Source organism: Rhinopithecus bieti, unplaced genomic scaffold (assembly GCF_001698545.2).
Source record: "Rhinopithecus bieti isolate Rb0 unplaced genomic scaffold, ASM169854v2 scaffold_1234, whole genome shotgun sequence".
NCBI lineage: Eukaryota > Metazoa > Chordata > Mammalia > Primates > Cercopithecidae > Rhinopithecus > Rhinopithecus bieti.
In genome coordinates this window covers 387209-405763 of record NW_016803318.1, presented here as the reverse complement: position 1 = coordinate 405763, position 18555 = coordinate 387209, and the positions used below count along the sequence as shown (strand labels likewise).

Here is an 18555-nt window from a genome sequence, read left to right as displayed (position 1 = left end):
TGCGAGGGTCTCACCTAGTAAGGAGGCATGGGCTCAGGGACTGGCTTAAGGAAGCACTCTGACTGCCCCTTGGCAGAGCAGGTGTGCTGCACTGAAGGGAATCCCCCTCCTCTGGACTGCCCAGACTTTTCAGAGGCAGCAGGCAGGAAAGACTAAGCCTGCTGAACCATGAAGACGTTAGCCACCCCTACCCCCAGGGGCTCCTTCCCAGAGAGATCAGTTCTGCCCCTAAACCCCTACCTGGAGTTGCTGACATTTCTGCAGGGAGGCCCTGCCTAGTGAGGAGGAATGGATCCAAGTCCCACCTGAAGAAGCAGTCGGGCCACAATCTGCCACAGCCACTGTGCTGTGCTGTGGGGAATTCCTCCTGGTCCAAACCACATATTCTTCCCAGCACTGGCAGGGAAAAAAGGGCAGACTGGACCCACAGTGATGGTGGCCATCCCGGGAACTTGGTCGTCTTAGGCAATCTCCAGTCTGCTGCTGTTGGCTGCAACCTCAGTGGCCACTGAGCATCTGGGCAGCTCTGTGCTTGGGATCCAAGGCCCTGTTGGTGTGGGCTCATGAGGGAATCTCCTGATCCACGGGTTACACAGATCTGTGGAAGAAGAATGGTTTCCTTAGGCAGGGTGCCACAATCCCTCACCGCCTTCCTTGGTTGGGGGTGGGAACTCCCCTTGCCCTGTGTGGCTCCCAGGTGGGGCTGTTGCACTACCCTGCTTTTCCTCGCTGTCCGTGGGTCGTGCCCACCACCTAGTCAGTCCCAATGAGAGAACCTGGTTACCTCAGCCTGAAAGTGCAGCATTCACTTGCTGTTTTCATTCTTGATTAGGAGCGGCCAACAGCGGCTCCTTCTAGTTGGCCATCTTGGCCCCTTCCGCGACCTTGCCAGTGTTTTAATTAAGTTGTTCCTTTCCACTGTTCTTCCTTCCTTCCTCCTTATCCTTTTTCTCCTGCTCCTCCTCCAGTCTTATAAAACCTTCAGTACAAAGTTGAATAGAAGTGGTAGGAATAGTCATCCTACCGTTATTCCTGATCTTAGGGAGATAGCATCCAGTCTCACCATTCATTATGATGTTAGGTTTTCCCTAGATGCCCTTTATCAGGTTGAGGAAGTTCCATTCTAATCATAATTTATTGAGTATTGTTAGTCATGAAAAGGTGTTGGATTTTGTTAAATGCCTTTTCTGCATCTATTGAGATGATCAAGGTTTTACTTTTTTAGTCTGCTATAGTTATTTACTTAATTTTTGAATATTAAACCAATCTTGCATTCCTAGAATAAACCTCACTTGGTCATGGTAAATTATCATTTTTCTATTTTGTTAGATTCGATTTGCTAAAATTATGTTAAGAATATTTGCATTGTCTGAGGATGTTGGCTCACACCTGTATTCCCAGTACTTTGGGAGGCTGAAGCAGGAGAACTGCTTGAGGCCAGGAATTCAAGGCCAGCCTGGGCAACATAGCAAGACCTCATCTCAGCAAAACAATAAAAAGTAACTGAGTGTGGTGGCATTCCTGTGTCCCCAGCTACTCAGGAGGCTATGGTGGGAGGATCGCTTGAGCCCAGAAGTCCAAGGCTGCAATGAGCTATTATCACACTACTGCACTCCAGCTTGAGTGACAGAGGGAGACTCTTGTCTCAAAAAAAAAAAAAAATGCCTCCATATGTATGAGGATATTGGACTATAGTTTTCTTTTCTCATAATATTTGTATTTGGTTTTGGTGTCAAAGTAATGCTTACTGACCTTAGAGAATGAGTTGAGAAGTACTGCCACATCTTTCAGTTAGTGGAAAAGTTTGTGTGGAGTTGTTATTTCTCCCCTAAATGTGTTATAGAGTTTGTCGATAAAGCTGTCTGGGCCTGTAGTTTTCTTTGCAGGAAGATATTTTTAAATACCAATCTTTTTTTTTTTATAAGATACAGGGTTTATGCAGGTTATCTATTCTTGAGTGAGCTCTTGCAATTTGAGTCTTAAGGAATTTGTCTATTTTTATTGAAGTTGTTTATTGGCATGATATTGCTCATAACATTATCTTACTATCCTTTTAATATCTAGGACCTGTAGAGACTTCTTTTTTTCATATAACAGGTTTATTGAAATATAATTCTCATACAATATACTCATTTAGTGTACAATGCAGTGGTTCTTAATATAGTCATAGTTTTATAACCATTACCACAATTTTGAACATTTTATTAAGCCAAAAGAAATTCTATACTCATTAGTAGTCATTCCCCATTTCCCTCCAATTCCCACTCCCCCAGCCCTTAGCAACCACTAATCTATTTTCTGTCTCTATAGATTTTCCTATTCTGAATCTTTCATATAAATGGAATCACGGCCGGGCGCGGTGGCTCAAGCCTGTAATCCCAGCACTTTGGGAGGCCGAGACGGGCGGATCACGAGGTCAGGAGATCGAGACCATCCTGGCTAACACGGTGAAACCCTGTCTCTACTAAAAAATACAAAAAACTAGCCGGGCGAGGTGGTGGGCGCCTGTAGTCCCAGCTAATCGGGAGGCTGAGGCAGGAGAATGGCGTAAACCCGGGAGGCGGAGCTTGCAGTGAGCTGAGATCTGGCCACTGTACTCCAGCCTGGGCGACAGAGCGAGACTCCGTCTCAAAAAAAAAAAAAAAAAAAAAAAAAACAAATAAATGGAATCACATAATTTATATTGTTTTATGATTGACTTCTCTCATTTAGCATAATGGAGTTTGGGGGGGCTTTTATAATGTAATTTTAAAATATATATATATTTTTTTTCATAGAGACAGGTCTCACTATATTGTCCAGGCTGGTCTTAAACTCCTGGGCTCAAGTGATCCTCTTGCCTCAGCCTCCCAGAGTGCTGAGCTTACAGGCATGAGCCACTGTACCCAGCCCCAGCATAATGTTTTTAAGGTACAACCATGTCATAGTGTCTTTCAGTACTTCATTCCTGGCCAGGCACAGTGGCTGATGCCTGTAATCCCAACACTTTGGGAGGCTGAGGAAGGAGGATCACTTGAGCTCAGGAGTTTGAGACTATCCTGAGAAACAAAGGGAGACCCCGTTCTTTACCCCTCCCTCCCCGACACACACACACAATTAATAGGGCATAAAGGCACACGCCTGTGGCCCCAGCTACTTGGGAGGCTGAGCGGGGAGGATCGCTTGAGCCTGGGAAGTTGAAGCTGCAGTGAGCCGTGATTGTGCCACCGCACACCAGCAGGCAACAGAGCAAGACTGTCTTAAAAAAAAAAAAAAAAAAAAAAAAAAATTCATTATTTTCTACGGCTGAATAATATCTGTTTCATTTTATAGATATACCACATTTTTTGTCCATTTATTAGTTGATGTACATTAGGATTGTTTCCACTTTTGGGCTGTTATCAATAATGCTGATGTGCACATTTGTGTATAAGTTTTTTGTTTTTGTTTTGAGACAGAGTCTCACTCTATTGCCCAGGCTGGAGTGCAGTGGGGTGATCTCAGCTCACTTCAACCTCTGCCTCCTGGGTTCAAGCGATTCTCCTGCCTCAGCCCCCTGAGTAGCTGGGATTACAGGTGCGTACCACCAAGCCTGGCTGATTTTTCTATTTTTAGTAGAGTCGGGGTTTCACCATGTGGCCAGGCTGGTCTCAACTCCTGACCTCAGGTGATCCACCAGCCTCGGCCTCCCAAAGTGGGATTACAGCCATGAACCACCGTTCCCGACCTTGTGTATAAGTTTTTATGTGATGTATGTTTTAATTTCTCTTACGTGTATATCTAGGGGTAGAATTGCTGTGTCATATGCTAAGTATATGTTTAACCTTTTAATTTATTTATTTATTGAGACGGAGTCTCGCTCTGTCGCCCAGGCTGTAGTGCAATGGCGCAATCTCAGCTCACTGCAACCTCTGCCTCCCAGGTTCAAGCAGTTCTCCTGCCTCAGCCTCCCAAGTAACTGAGATTACAGACACATGCAACCGCGCCTGGCTAATTTTTTTGTATTTTTAATAGAAACAGGGTTTCACCATATTGGCCAGGCTGGTCTTGAACTCCTAACCTTGTGATCCGCCCGCCTCAGCTTCCCAAAGTGCTAGGATTCATGAGTCACTGCGACTGGCCTATGTTTAACCTTTTAAAGAACTACCAGACTTTTCCAAAACAGCAGCAACAGTTTACATTCCTGTCAGCAGGGAATGTGTGTTCCTATTTCTCCACATCCTCACCAACTTGTTATTAACTTTTTTATTATAGCCATCCTCATGGGTGTGACAGTGATGTCTCTCTTGTTCTTAATATTGGTAACTTGTGACTTTCCTCTTTTGTCTTTATCAGTCTAGTAGAAGTTTATTGATTTTATTGAACTTTTCAAAGAACCAACTTCTGGGTTAGTTTTCTTTTTTTTTTTTTGAGACGGAGTCTCACTTTGTCGCCCAGGCTGAAGTGCAGTGGCACGATCTCGGCTCACTGCAAGCTCCGCCTCCCGGGTTCACGCCATTCTCCTGCCTCAGCCTCCGAGTAGCTGTGATTACAGGCATGCACCACAACACCCGGCTAGTTTTTTGTATTTTAGTAGAGACGGGGTTTCACCGTGTTAGCCAGGATGGTCTCGATCTCCTGACCTCGTGATCCGCCTGCCTCGGCCTCCCAAAGTGCTGGGATTACAGGCGTGAGCCACCGCGCCTGGCCTAGTTTTCTCTCATCTTCTGCTGTTTCATTGATTTCTGCTCTGGTCTTTGTTATTTCCTTTCTTCTGCTTATTTTGAGTCTTCTTTTTCTAATTTCTCAAGATGGAAACTAAGATCATTGATTGGAGACCTTTGCTGATATAGGGGTTTTAATGCTATACATTTCTTGCTATGTACTGCTGTACTAGATCTCACAAATTTTAATGAATTGTATTTCTCATTCAATTCAAAATGCTTTCTAATTTCCCTTTCATTTCTTCTTTGATTCATGGGTGATATAGAAGTGTGTTATAAAATATTGATCTTCCAAATATTACTCTCTAATTGATTTCTAATTTAATTTCATGTGGACTAAGAACATGTTTTGTATGATATGAATTTTTTAAATTATTGACTTGTTTTCTGTCCCAGATAGAATATGGTGATAAATGTCCTACATGTATGTGAGTAGAATATGTATTCTGCTCTTGTTGGCAGGAGTGTTCTATAAATGTCAATTATGTCAAATTGATTGATGGTATTATTAGAGTTTCTGACTAATTTTATTAATTATTGAGAGAGGGGATCCACCTATTGTTGTGGATTTGTCCATTTCTTTTTTATTTCTATCAGTTTTGCTTTATGTATTTTGAAGCTCTGTCATTAGGTATATAAACATTTAGAATCATTATGTACCCCTTATTGAAATGATCCTGTTATCATTCTGAAATGTCCCTTTTAATACCTGGCAGTATTTTTGCTATGAAGTCTACTTTGTCTGCCATTAATATAGACATTCTGGCTTTCTTTTAATGATTAGTGTTAGCATAATATATTTTTCCATCCTTTTACTTTTAACCTATTTGTGTATTTATTAAAGTGGGCTTTTCGTAAGGAAGATATAGTTGGGTCTTGCATTCTTATCCAATCTAACAATCTCTGCCATTTCGTTGACATGTTTAGACCAAGGATCAGCAATCTATAGCCCACAGGCCAAACCTAACTACTGCCTGCCTTTGGAAATAAAGTGTTATTGGAACACAGCCAAGTCCATTCATTTGTGTATTGTCTGTGGCTGCTGTCACACTCCAGTGGCAGAGTTTGCTCACCTATTATGCAGACCATTTACATTTCATGTGATTATTGATGTGGTTGGATTTTTTTATGTGGTTGGATTTTAAACTACTGTGTTGCTATTTCTTTTCATTGGTCCCATCTGTTCTTTTCTCCCTTTTTCCTTTTTTTAAACTGCCGTCTTGGGGATTAATTGGGTATTTTTCATTATTCCATTTGATATCGTTTGTTGACTTATTAGCTATAACTCTTTTTTTATTATTGTTTTAGTATTTGCTGTTAGAGCATTCAGAAAATAACCACAAGGAATGACCCTAGGATGTCTTGATTCTCTTAATCTGACTCAATCTACCAGAATGTTACCTTTCTGGCTCCTGATAAATTAAGGCATAATGCCATAGCTTTATTTCCCTTGACTCTTTACAGAAAAGAAAGATGGAGTAAATAGGGACTTTTGTTTGCCTATATATGAGTATCCAAAATAGATTTCCTATATATGATTTGGATTAAGAGTAGAACTGCATTTTTAGGAACATTGACCTGTAAGATATAGTGATTAATTCATTAGTTTGAGTCACTTTTTGAAATAGTAAGTGATTGTTAAGATGCTCCAATGTAAAAATCTGCATCTTTGCAGGCTACCATCAATATTGTTTTTGATCGAGTTGGGAAAACGGATCCTGTCACAAGAGGCATTGAGATCACTGTGAATTATCTGGGAATCCAATTTGATGTGAGTGTTATATCAAGATTCAAGATACTGGTTTGTCATGTTTCTTTCTCTTGTATCTGTTATAACTTATTGTTAAGATTCTAATTTGTATGCTTTAGGTACTTGCTTCTGCTTTTGTTCTTCCTATTCTCCTCTGTATATTTTGACATATTCACATGGAAAATTTTTATATTTTGATGTATTCACATGGAAAATTTGTAAAAGGCCAAGATTCTCTCTCTTAACATGAAGCCAGAAGTAATGACTGATACTTACTATTGTCAGATGCTGATTATTTCTACAGCTGCTCCTCTGCTTCTCTATAGCCAGCTACCAGTTTACCATCTTCTCCCCACCAAAGTATTCAAATACTTCCCTCTGATTCTTGATGAGCTCTTCAAACGTACAACTTACCTTTGATGCCCCAGTGGAAAATTAACTACTAATTAGTGTTCCGTGTTAGAGCTGAAACGATTTCTGCTGTAAGAAATGATCTTTATCAATTAATGTGGACCTTGGGCTAAAGATGGTAACTGTCACTTCTGCACAAAGTTGTTTTTTTAAATTGGCTTTTTACTGTTTCATAATACCACTGTCATAAATACACCCTTGTCCTAATTGAAGTTCAGTGTATTTATTCATAAACCAGAGCCAATGACTCAGGCTGAATAGCACTTTAATGGTAACACCAATGTCATATTCTTTTTTTTTTTTTGAGACGGAGTCTCGCTCTGTCGCCCGCGCTGAAGTGCAGTGGCTGGATCTCTCAGCTCACTGCAAGCTCCGCCTCCCGGGTTTACGCCATTCTCCTGCCTCAGCCTCCCAGGTAGCTGGGACTACAGGCGCCTGCCACCTCGCCCGGCTAGTTTTTTGTATTTTTTAGTAGAGACGGGGTTTCACAGTGTTAGCCAGGATGGTCTCGATCTCCTGACCTCGTGATCCACCCGTCTAGGCCTCCCAAAGTGCTGGGATTACAGGCTTGAGCCACTGCGCACAGCCCAATGTCATATTCTTAGTCCCAGTATAGGCCGTTTAGCTGTGCTGTCAACCTAGACGCAGAGTGCATGCTACCCCCAGACATCCATCCCAGCCAGACATGCCCCTGATCTCAAAAGGACTTGGATAAAATGAAAATGAACCAGAGCAAACTGAGCCCCAATCCTTGAGAAACAGTTCAATGTACATGTTTCTTGATGCTAGATCAATAGTATATCCTCTTTGAGTGTGAAGAAGCATGGTATCTTTTATTCAAGTAGTATATAAATCATATTAAGTATGCTTTACAGGCCAGGCACTACTGTGGCTCACATCTGTAGTCCCAGCACTTTGAGAGGCCGAGACAGATCACTTGAGTCCAGGAGTTCAAGACCAGCCTGGGCAACATGGTGAAACCCCATCTCTAGAAAAAATATAAAAATTAGTTGGATATGATGGCATGCACCTGTAGTCCCAGCTACACAGGAGGCTGAAGCAGGAGGATCACTTGAGCCAGGGAGGCAGAAGTTCCAGTGAGCTGAGATAGTGCCACTGCACTCTATTGTGGGTGATAGGGTGAGACCCCTGTCTCAAAAAACAACAAAAAGTATGCTTTGCTATTGTTGCATTTGTGTTTTCTTAAGTGTTTTACTGGGCTGAATTTTTAGCAATGCTTCTCCTTTTCTGTACTTTCTGAGGATACTTAGATGGTCATGTATATATTCCATCTATAATTCATCTGTTTATGCCATATTTTGTAATTCTGAATAACGAATCTTTTAGATGTTAGTAATAGCAGCTCCCTTGCAGATACTTTTCAGAACTGAATCAAACACAGGGTCCCAAAACTCCTTCTCACTATGAAGCAGTGCAGGAGGAGAAAAAGGTATCATGTGGTTCCAGTGAAGTTCAACTATTTCCTAGAATTTAGCTGAGAATGTCTATATATTCCTTTATTATAAAAAGAAAGATTTCTTGAAGTTTTGGTGGTTAGGGAACTATTATTCATAGAGATTGAAAATAATCAAGCTATTATTTAGTTTCTTTTTAATCCCTGCTTTTCATTTATCACAGTAAAACTGTATCATTAGTTCTGTTTCTTCTGATTTATTGGTGTTATTTTTATCACTCCTCAGTACTTACTGCCAAGCATGGTGACTCATGCCTGTAATACCAACACTTTGGGAGACTGATGTGGGAGTATTGCTTGAGCCCAGGAGTTTGAGACTAGCCTGGACTACATAGCAAGACCCTGGCTCTAAAAAAAAAAATTTTTTTAATTTTAAGGTTTAATTAAGTCTGCTAATTAAGATATCTATTGCAGTCTTTCTGTAGTTGTTTTATTTGCCACTTACTTGCTTTCCTCTCTCCCTTAAGAAAAAAAAAAATCAGGTAGGGTCTAATGAAGTTCCTTCTCACAGTCACGTAATGATCAGGATACAGATTTTACTTAGCCTTTACATCTCTCTGAACAGAGGGTTAGCAGCTGTTTTTTCTTCCTGTTACGGTGGCAGGTGAAGTTTTGGTCCCAACACATTTCCTTCATTCTTGTTGGAATAATCATCGTTACATCCATCAGAGGACTGCTGATCACTCTTACCAAGGTATGTTTTATCACAGTGTTAAAAAGTACTGCTTATCATTTGTTTAATTAAATGTGATACCAGCTGGGTGTGGTGGCTCATGCCCGTAATCCCAACACTTTGGGAGGCTGAGGTGGGTGGATCATGAGGTCAGGAGATGGAGACCATCCTGGCCAACATGGTGAAACCCCATCTCTACTAAAAATACAACAAATTAGCTGGGTGTGGTGGCATGTGCCTGTGGTCCCAGCTACTCAGGAGGCTGAGACAGGAGAATTACTTGAACTTGGGGGGCAGGGATTGCAGTGAGCCAAGATCGCACCACTGCACTCCAGCCTGCAAGACTCTGTCTCAAAAAAAAAAAGTGGTACCATGAGATAATTTTACCTAATTAAGAATTCTGCCTCCTGAGACTTTAAACAGTCCCAAGGATTTAAAAGACATACAACCGAATTTTTAAAAAGTTAAACTACTACATAAATTGATGGCAATATATTTATATCATATACCAATTATAGATAAGTACATTCACTAAAGGTAATAGAGAAAGATATGGTTCTGTTTTGTTCACTGATATGTTATCAGTATCTAGAACAGAACCTAGCACATGGTAGGCAGGTATTCAGCAGATATTTGAGACTGGAAGAATAATTGTGAGAATCACTTGTAGAGAAGATATGGAAGTAGGGGGACAGAATATAGCAAGTCCTCAATGTCATCAATAAGTTCTTGGAAACAGCGGCTTTAAGTAAAACTATATACCAAGTCCTCAAAAAAATGTTTCATTCAACATTTCATTATAATGCTGATGAGAAAAATGCAGTTTTGTTATACATCATTTCACTTAAAATCTGTTTCCAAGATCCTATAAATGGCATTAAGTAAGGACCTACTGAATTCAACTATTTTCTAATCAATGTAAGAAGACTTCACGGAGGTGGAAAGTGAGTCCTCTCTGGTAGGAAAGGTAGGGATTTAAAATCCAGGAGCTTTTGAATGAAAGAAGGGGTTGGGACGCGAAGGGATCTGCAGGCATCTAGCAGAGTTTAAAGAGCGCAGGAGCCTAGTAACAATTACAAACGCTCGCTCGCTCGCTTGCTCGGAGTGGGCTGGAGTGATCTGACTTAATGTTTATAGTGATGTTAAGTCACATGTGTCACATAGTTTCTGAAGTGTGATAGCAATAGGAATCCTTTCATATGTTATGTAAAGAAGTTACCTCCGGGGGAAACTGTAACTTTTTCTGCAGTCTATTTTAAGTCTCTGCTTTATAGGCTTAATCATATGAATTGTTCTATACAGGATTGTGGCATCGAAGAGACACTTTTAATCAAATGTTAACCATATTTCTTATTGTTCATGACACAGGAATCTAACAGTACTGCATAAATTTATCTCCCTCTTTCTTGACAGTTCTTTTATGCTATCTCTAGCAGTAAGTCCTCCAATGTCATTGTCCTGCTATTAGCACAGATAATGGTAAGTTTAATGAGTTACCTTTATGTTTACAGCTGTAAAATATCAGAAATATGCTTCATACTTTTAAGAATTTTAATAATTTCCTTTGTCCTGTTCCTCACTACATTCAGAGTCACTTCTGGATTAATTCATTTGACTTACAGGGCATGTACTTTGTCTCCTCTGTGCTGCTGATCCGAATGAGTATGCCTCTAGAATACCGCACCATAATCACTGAAGTCCTTGGAGAACTGCAGTTCAACTTCTATCACCGTTGGTTTGATGTGATCTTCCTGGTCAGCGCTCTCTCTAGCATACTTTTCCTCTATTTGGCTCACAAACAGGCACCAGAGAAGCATATGGCACCTTGAACTTAAGCCTACTACAGACTATTAGAGGCCAGTGGTTTCAAAATTTAGATCTAAGAGGGGGAAAAAATTGAACCAGGGCCTGACATTTTATAAACAACAAAATGCTGTGGTAGCATTTTTCACCTCATAGCATACTGTTTCCCCGTCGGGTGATACTATGACCATGAGTAGCATCAGCCAGAACATGAGAGGGAGAAGTAACTCAAGACAGTACTCAGCAGAGAGTGTCCAGTGTGGATTTGAGGCTGGTGCAAAGGCGGAGAGGAGCCAAGAAACTAAAGGGGAAAAATACACTGGAACTCTGGGGCAAGAGATGTCTATGGTAGCTGGGCCAAACACATAGGATTTCCGTTTTAAGGTTCACATGGAGAAGGTTATAGCTTTCCCTTGAGATTGACTCATTAAAATCAGAGATTGTAACACTTTGGCCTTAGGTTCCTTTCATCAAGCATAGCTTGGTGTTGTGCTTGTGTGATCTGACATGAGTTAGCATCCCACACCTCCTCATCTGAGCCTACCCCCATGAAAATAACCAAGAGGTTATCTGTTCTTTTCCGGGAAAGGGGTAGTGTGCACCTGAAATAGATTCTACCAAAAGAGAGATTTCAGGTATGTCATTTTTTCTTGAGTTCCTGTCAACTTAGTATTATACCCTACTTTCAATTCAGTAGTGATGTTTCCTTTTTTTTTCTATCTGCCCCTCACACTGTGGGGTGAAACCATGAATAACTTTAACTGGGGAATAAGTCACTTGTGAAAGGGAAATGTTGAAAATTTTAGAACATTCAGACATGCAATTTAAGAAAATTCTGAATTTTATTACTAAGGTCTTATTCTGTACTTAATGTGTTTTGGGTTTCTAGAAGCAAATGAAGGTTAAAGTATAAAAAGTGAATCCAAAACAAAAGCTCTATCAAGTGTACTCAAAAGGCATTTGTTAATGGTATTTATTCTAGCAACTACAACATTGTTACAAAAGCACAATTTTAATAGGCTTATCTGCTAAGATGCTTTAATAAGCAGCTATCACCTATACAGAGTTATGAATCATCTTTGGTGCTCAAGGAACCTGTAGAAGTAAGAGACATCATCATACAGAGAAATGTAGTTAAGTTGAAGCTTGGAAGAGATCACCTGAAAAAAATCTAGCTCTTGCCTTATCTCTTCCTAAGTTAAGCATAAATTAGCAGTCTGCAATAGCCGCCCGTAAGACCAATCACACATGGTGAATGGTTTCCAGTGGAGTTTTTCTTCTAAAGAGACAGTAAACTGGTCGCAACTCATTCCTTGAGAAAGGATTCCTATTAAATACCCAGAAATAGCTATCAAATAAAACAGCCAACGCTATTACTTGTTTTCATCACATCTCTGTATCTTCAGAATTGGAAGAAGAATGTGAGGCTGTACTGTGGGCCTGTGTAAAAGAAAACAAAGAATTTACAAATGGTAGAGTAATGAAAGAGGGATGATCTATTCTAGAGTTGCATGACTTAAGTCGGGGAGCAGGGTCACTCACTAGAATTTCTTACTTTCACAGCATGCAGTTGACAGCAATTGTCTAGAGCTGATAAATCAAGAAGTAAAAAGTTTATCAATATTGTAATGGGAACCCCCAGAAGAGCCTGAATCAGATGATCTAGGTATGACTAGAAGTCAGGTGACCTGAATTCTACACTTGACCGTTTTCAACGTGCTGTTTGACACATTAACAAATTCCTTAATGTCTGTATATATTTCTTTTTTATAAGACTAGGATACTGACTTCCTAAAGAGAAATTATAGAATTTTTAAATGACAACTAAAATAGTGTTTATTAAGCATTCCAGAATACAAATCAGTGGGCATTGTGTGTGTTCATTAAACTGAGTTTATTAAAACGAGTAGTCACCAATTAGCAGAATATAATGGAAAGAACAACAACATTGAGTTAAACTTTTTTAGAGTCTTGGCTTTGCTATAAATTTCCTTTATGAATTTGGATAAGTCAGTTTACTTTTGGACCTCAAGTTCATCTATGAAAAATTGGGCAAAAATATGAAACTGAGACTTACCAAGAAGTTTAATCCAAATATATAGAGAATGCTTAATCTTTCCTAGTAATAAAACTGGAATACCTGTCAATTATTTTGAACAATATTGTCTATAACCATCACCATTTACATGCTTACTATGAGCCAGCCACTATTCAAAGCACTTTAATATAGTTAATATAATCTTAGTTAACATAATCCTGATAACAATCCTACAAATTATCCCTGTTTTATGGGTGGGAAAACTGAGGAACAGAACAAATAAATCCATTTCCTCGCAGCTGACAAATGACAGAACCAGAATTCATACATAGATCATCCAATTCAGGCTGTTCTGGGGGTTCCCATTGCAATACTGATAAACTTTTTACCTCTTGATTTATTAGCTCTAGACAATTGCTGTCAGCTGCATGCTATGAAAGTAAGAAATTTGTTGTCCTTGTACTGCCGCCTGTCCTCTACAACAACTTGATTTGTGAGTTATCTTTACATTGTCATTTTCTAGTTTTAAAAAAATCTGTGGCAAACAGACATTAAATATACTCATAGGGACTATACCCATACTCCAGTAAATTAGATCACGAAAAGAAAAAGGCTCCCACTCACCTGTTCCTTTGCCATGTGCGAGTCATGCCCTGACTCCACCACTGTTCCTTCTTTAGAATCTGGAGGGGTGTCAAGTGGATCAGCCAGGGAGGAAACAATGGGGATTTTCTTAGCTTGGAAATAATCATAGGCCTTCTTTCCACAGACTAAAAGTGTGACATTCTTCCCACTGCTCTGGATTCTATCCACCACCTTCTCATAGGGTTCATCTAGCACATTCACCCCATTCACTTCAATTATGATATCTTCATCCTCTAGCCCAGCCAAGTCAGCAGGGCCGCCCTTCTGTACCTGTGAACAGACGTTCTGAGCCATCATCAATTTCAAACACAGAGAAGGGGATGTCAGACTAGGTCTCCTTCAGAGGACAAATGAGGAGTTCAAGAATTTATTCTTAATCATGTTGTTATTTCTCCTTGAGGTATAGAGTTGAAAAAGGTGTTCTAATGCTTTTGTATTTATGAAGGCTGTAAATTCCATACTCACATGATTAGTGGTATTATAACTAGTGGTTCAGTGTCACATGTCTTCTGGGATGAAGGAGGATAAATAGGTCCCCCTTCTTCACTCCCAACTTGAAAGCTATAGGGAGTCTTATCAGTCCCTACAGGGTAAGGGGCATTATGCCAAATGCACAGAAGCAAACAAGTATGACTGCCAATCAGGGTTGATAGCGACTGTCAGCTAGAGTTCAGTCAACTCACACTGTTTGGAACAGATGTTTGGAAAGCAAAAAACACGTGAACTTATGATGTACTGGTAGCTAACCTAAAGGGTATGGGACCATGACAATATTTATCTGAACCCAGGTGAGACCCCTCAGTGTGTGCCTTCAATGGAACCTCTCTACTAAGCCGTCAATGGGTGGGAAAAGCTGAGACTATCCTAATTGTGGCTGTGTTTGTTGGGCTGCTGGAACCAGATTACCATACCTCTTTGATGAATGAGCCTGGCAGACCCCGAATCGAATTTAAGTGAAAGCCATAGCCATTTTCACCTTTAGCCAGCCTGCAGAGTTTAGGCTTATGAACTACTTCCTCTGTAGTATCTGGTGGACTTGAGACTTCCAGAGAAGCGGGAGTAGGAGCTGGAGCCTCCTTGACAGAGCCATTGGGCAGTTTTTGACTTTGATAGTAGAGAAATGGAGAAAAATGAGCCTTTTGAAAATAAAGGGAAAAATCATTAACTTAGTTGTAACCATGAGTAAGTTACACTTTGTTAAATGTGCTAATTTTTATGGTATCATACATATTCCACTGTTCTTCTGGATATGTCTGATTGTAGGCTGTAAAATTTCTCTACTACCCCAACCAGGAAAGGTATAAAAGAAGATTGTGCTTCGTTGTGGAGTAATATGTGTATACATGTACACAAATGCACACATGAACATAAAAGCAGTATAGGATGCTGTACAAGGATCCAAAAAGGTGTCTAAAAAATTGCTAATTTCTTTTGAGTTCATGATAGTGAGCAAGTCACTGAACAATCTATACATAATTCCCCTGTTGGGAAATGACACATCTGACTGACTAGCCCGGTACCTCATGCAAAGTACATTCTTCTGGCTTTTCCTTTCAGTAAGATGGTCTTCAGAGCTCCTTAAACACATTCGAAAAATGTAAAACACAAGACACTTGTGATAGTTAATTTTAGGTGCCAACTTGACTGGATTAAGGAATACCTAGAAACCCGGTAAAGCATTATTTTGGTGTGCATCCATGAGGGTGGTTCCAGAGGGGATTGGTGTGCGAGTCCCAGTGAACTACAGAAAAGGCAAAGGTGTCAGTCTGTCTGCTAGAGCTGGGATACACTCTTCCTCTCCTGTGCTTGGACATCAGAATTCCAGGTTCTCTGGCCTTTGGACTCTAAGATCTACAGCCACAGCCCCCCAGATTCTCAGGCCAAATGCACAGAAGCCAACAAGTAGGACTGCCAACCAGGGGTGATGCCAGTAGTGTGGCTCAGGCAGATTTGGACGGAGCCACACTCCTGGCATCCCAGGGTTTCAAGCTTGAAGACAGCCTGTTTTGGGGCTTCTCAGCCTCCATAAATTCCCCTAATTAATCTCCTCTCATACCTGTATCTTTATATCCTACTAGATCTGTCTCTCTGGAGAATGTTAATATAACACTATTTTTATCACTATCCGAAGACTCAAAGCTACTAGAAGAGAACAACCCATATATACAGTAATAATTGGTGAGAGGGTGACAGCTATTATATGGTCACATATTGTAACAAAAGTTAATTCCAACCCTTTGCTGCTTGCCAACACCCTCCCCTTCCAGACCTGGGATCTGTGTGCTTATTTTACTACGTATTATTGTAACCATTAGCTGTCACTTGTGTTATGCCAAGCTCTTCAACATCTTTAAATACTCCTAATTCATATCAACTCCCAGACCATCCATGTGAAGAAATGATGGTCTTGAATACCGAAGAGGCATAGAACAGGAAACAGGACTGATTTTTTGTAATAGAATTATGAGCCTAACTGGCTGTTTTAGTTGAGACAATTAGAGTGGACCTGGGTATGGTGTGATCCTGGATCAGCAGCAAAATGGCTGCCCACAAGTGTCTGAAACATTTGTTAGGCGATGAGTGGGAAATCAAGCAATGGAAGGTGAGCACAGTGTGGGCTCTACTTCAAATCGCACTGTTAGCAGCCTGACTAAAATTAGATTTTGAGTCCTCTGGTTATCATTTGTCTTACCACAAGACCACATCTCCTTCCTTTCTAAGTGAGAATACCACCAGCACAGAACCTCCTAGTTACCCAGTTCAACTAACTTCAGACCTTTTAGTCATATACTTGGAAGTTCCACAATGGAGTCTTTCCCCTCTTTAAAATATGGAAAACTATCAGGTGACTCATTACATACAAAAATAACATGTGATGACACTACCTGAACAAGCAAATCAACTGCATCTGACAGTCGCAGCTCATCTCGAGGCAAAGTACAGTAACATCAAAACACTTAATAAGATTTTGGCCGGACTTGGTGGCTCATGCCTGAAATCCCAGCACTTTGGGAGTACAAGGTGGGCAGATCACTTGAGGTCAGGAGTTCGAGACTAGCCTGGCCAACATGGTGAAACCTCATCTCTACTAAAAATACAAAAATTAGCCAAGTGTGGTAGCAGGCACCTGTAGTCCCAGCTACTTGAGAGGCTGAGGCAGGAGAATCACTTGAATGCGGGAGGCAGAGGTTCCAGTGAGCCAAGAACACACCATTGCACTCCAGCTTGGACAACAACGGGAGACACTGTCTCAAAAAACAAATACTTAATGAGATTTTATTCATGCTTCATTCAGATAATTGGGTGTCTAGTATATGCCAGGGACTGCGAGAGGGTTGTGTTTTATTCACTCATGTATCTCAAAGACCCACCCTGTACCCCAACCTACAGGGCTTACTTTGGAGAGGGGGGAAGGAGAGAATGAGGGCAGGCCTCTTTTTAGATCAAAGTTCTCTATTAACCAAAACAGAAAAATTACAATTAAATTATTCTGTGATAAGATCAGGAGGGGTCAGAATCCCCTTTACAACAAACAGCTGCAGAGCCACCTCTGATTTCTGCTTGACTTTTTCTACCAACTGTGAAATGACTCATCATTCCTGGCAGCTTCAGTTGGTTCTTAAGCCAAAAGCTAGCTCACTATGGCTTCTCTGGTCCTGCTCTGCCCCACAGGACACCTTTAAAAAATTGTGTAGGCCAGGCGCATTGGCTCATACTTGTAATCCCAGCACTTTGGGAGGCCGAGGCGGGTGGATCACGAGGTCAGGAGATCGAGACCATCCTGGGCAACATGGTAAAACCCCGTCTCTACTAAAATACAGAAAATTAGCTGGGCGTGGTGGTGCGCACCTGTAGTTCCAGCTACTCAGGAGGCTGAGGCAGGGGAATTGCTTGAACCCGGGAGGCAGAGATTGCAGTGAGCCGAGATGGTGCCACTGCACTTCAGCCTGATGACAGAGCAAGACTCCGTCTCAAAAAAAAAAAAAAAAAAAAAGTGTGCTCCTTCTTACATGTAATAGCCTTTCAAATTCTCGAAGATGCTTTCGTCTCCAAAGCCTTACTCAAGCTAAATACTCACATGGTGGCTTCCAAAACCTCTTCCCTGGTTACCCTTGTCATTGCCTTCTTAAAGTGAGATTCTTGAAACCGGACACAATATTGATTTAACAAATAGAACATTTAGATGTGTGAGGCATTATTCTACATGCTCTAAATATTCCAATTCAACCCTCATAGCCACCCTTCACTGTAGCTACTACCCCTCTCTTAAAACTAAGGAAACTGAAGCACAGATAGAGGGGGTAACTGGATTACCAGGAATTTAAGTATGGTCTAACCAAGTAAGTACAGTAACATGGTCATCTCCAGAAGCCAAGTGTCAGTTAATTTTTAAATTGCCAATTTAGGATGGGGCAACTACTTGGAGTATCAAGTTTCTGATCTTTTTCTATAGTCCTCAATCAGGTCTCACCATGTGGTATTCATACAATTTACTTTTAGCTTAGCATAGTACACCTGAAATTTATTCTTCTTTAGTTTTTATTTTCTCTCCTGACTAAATATTTTGAGTATTAATTACACTCCAGCAAATGAATTATCTAGTACCACTTTAAGTATGTTAATATATTTTCCATATCTCCTTTCAACTTTAAATACAAACGGTTAGGAACAAGTAGCATGCCATTAGAGACTTCTATTCAAGTTGATATTCAGGTTGATATCAAGTATTTTCTAGGTATGATTGTTCAAGTAGTTTAAAAAAGCTATTAGTCCAATTCATTCTTTAATCCTGCTTACAAGATTATCTTGAAATATCTCATGAAAATGTGCTGAGGAGGAGTATGGTATAATGGATTATGGGTCCAAGAATTTGGGTTCAAATACCAGCTTCAGTCTTCACTAAGCTGCGTGACTTTAGCAAAGCACTTAGTCTCTCTAAGCTTCAGTTTCCTAATCTATGATGAAGGCCTAATATATCACCACCCATCATATTCCCCCCTCTGTACCACTTATTTTATTTTAGATTGTACTATCATTGTACATCACAGAAAACATTTATCTTGTTCATCTTTACGATCA

At 40.5% G+C, this 18555-nt stretch overlaps 2 protein-coding genes across 10 annotated transcripts in view; one reads left to right on the top strand and one right to left on the bottom strand.

Annotated features, from left to right (window-relative positions):
- Window positions 1-11420, top strand: part of GPHRA (golgi pH regulator A) — a 54819-nt gene extending 43399 nt beyond the window's left edge. Inside the window, 4 exon segments of the mRNA XM_017875109.1 lie at window positions 6358-6453; window positions 8922-9011; window positions 10404-10469; window positions 10613-11420. Coding sequence (XP_017730598.1) covers window positions 6358-6453; window positions 8922-9011; window positions 10404-10469; window positions 10613-10819 — 459 coding nt within the window. The 3' untranslated portion in view covers window positions 10820-11420.
- Window positions 11421-11647: 227 nt separating this feature from the next.
- Window positions 11648-18555, bottom strand: part of PDZK1 (PDZ domain containing 1) — a 34851-nt gene continuing 27943 nt past the window's right edge. For 8 of the 9 annotated variants that reach the window (XM_017875078.1, XM_017875044.1, XM_017875051.1 and 5 more), the window contains 3 exons: window positions 14388-14612; window positions 13456-13746; window positions 11648-12233 (listed from right to left, as the gene is read on the bottom strand). In XM_017875078.1, the coding sequence (XP_017730567.1) occupies window positions 12180-12233; window positions 13456-13746; window positions 14388-14612 (570 nt within the window). In that variant the 3' untranslated portion in view covers window positions 11648-12179. The remainder of the gene's footprint in view (window positions 12234-13455; window positions 13747-14387; window positions 14613-18555) is intronic. The other variant, XM_017875103.1, reaches the window with a different exon arrangement.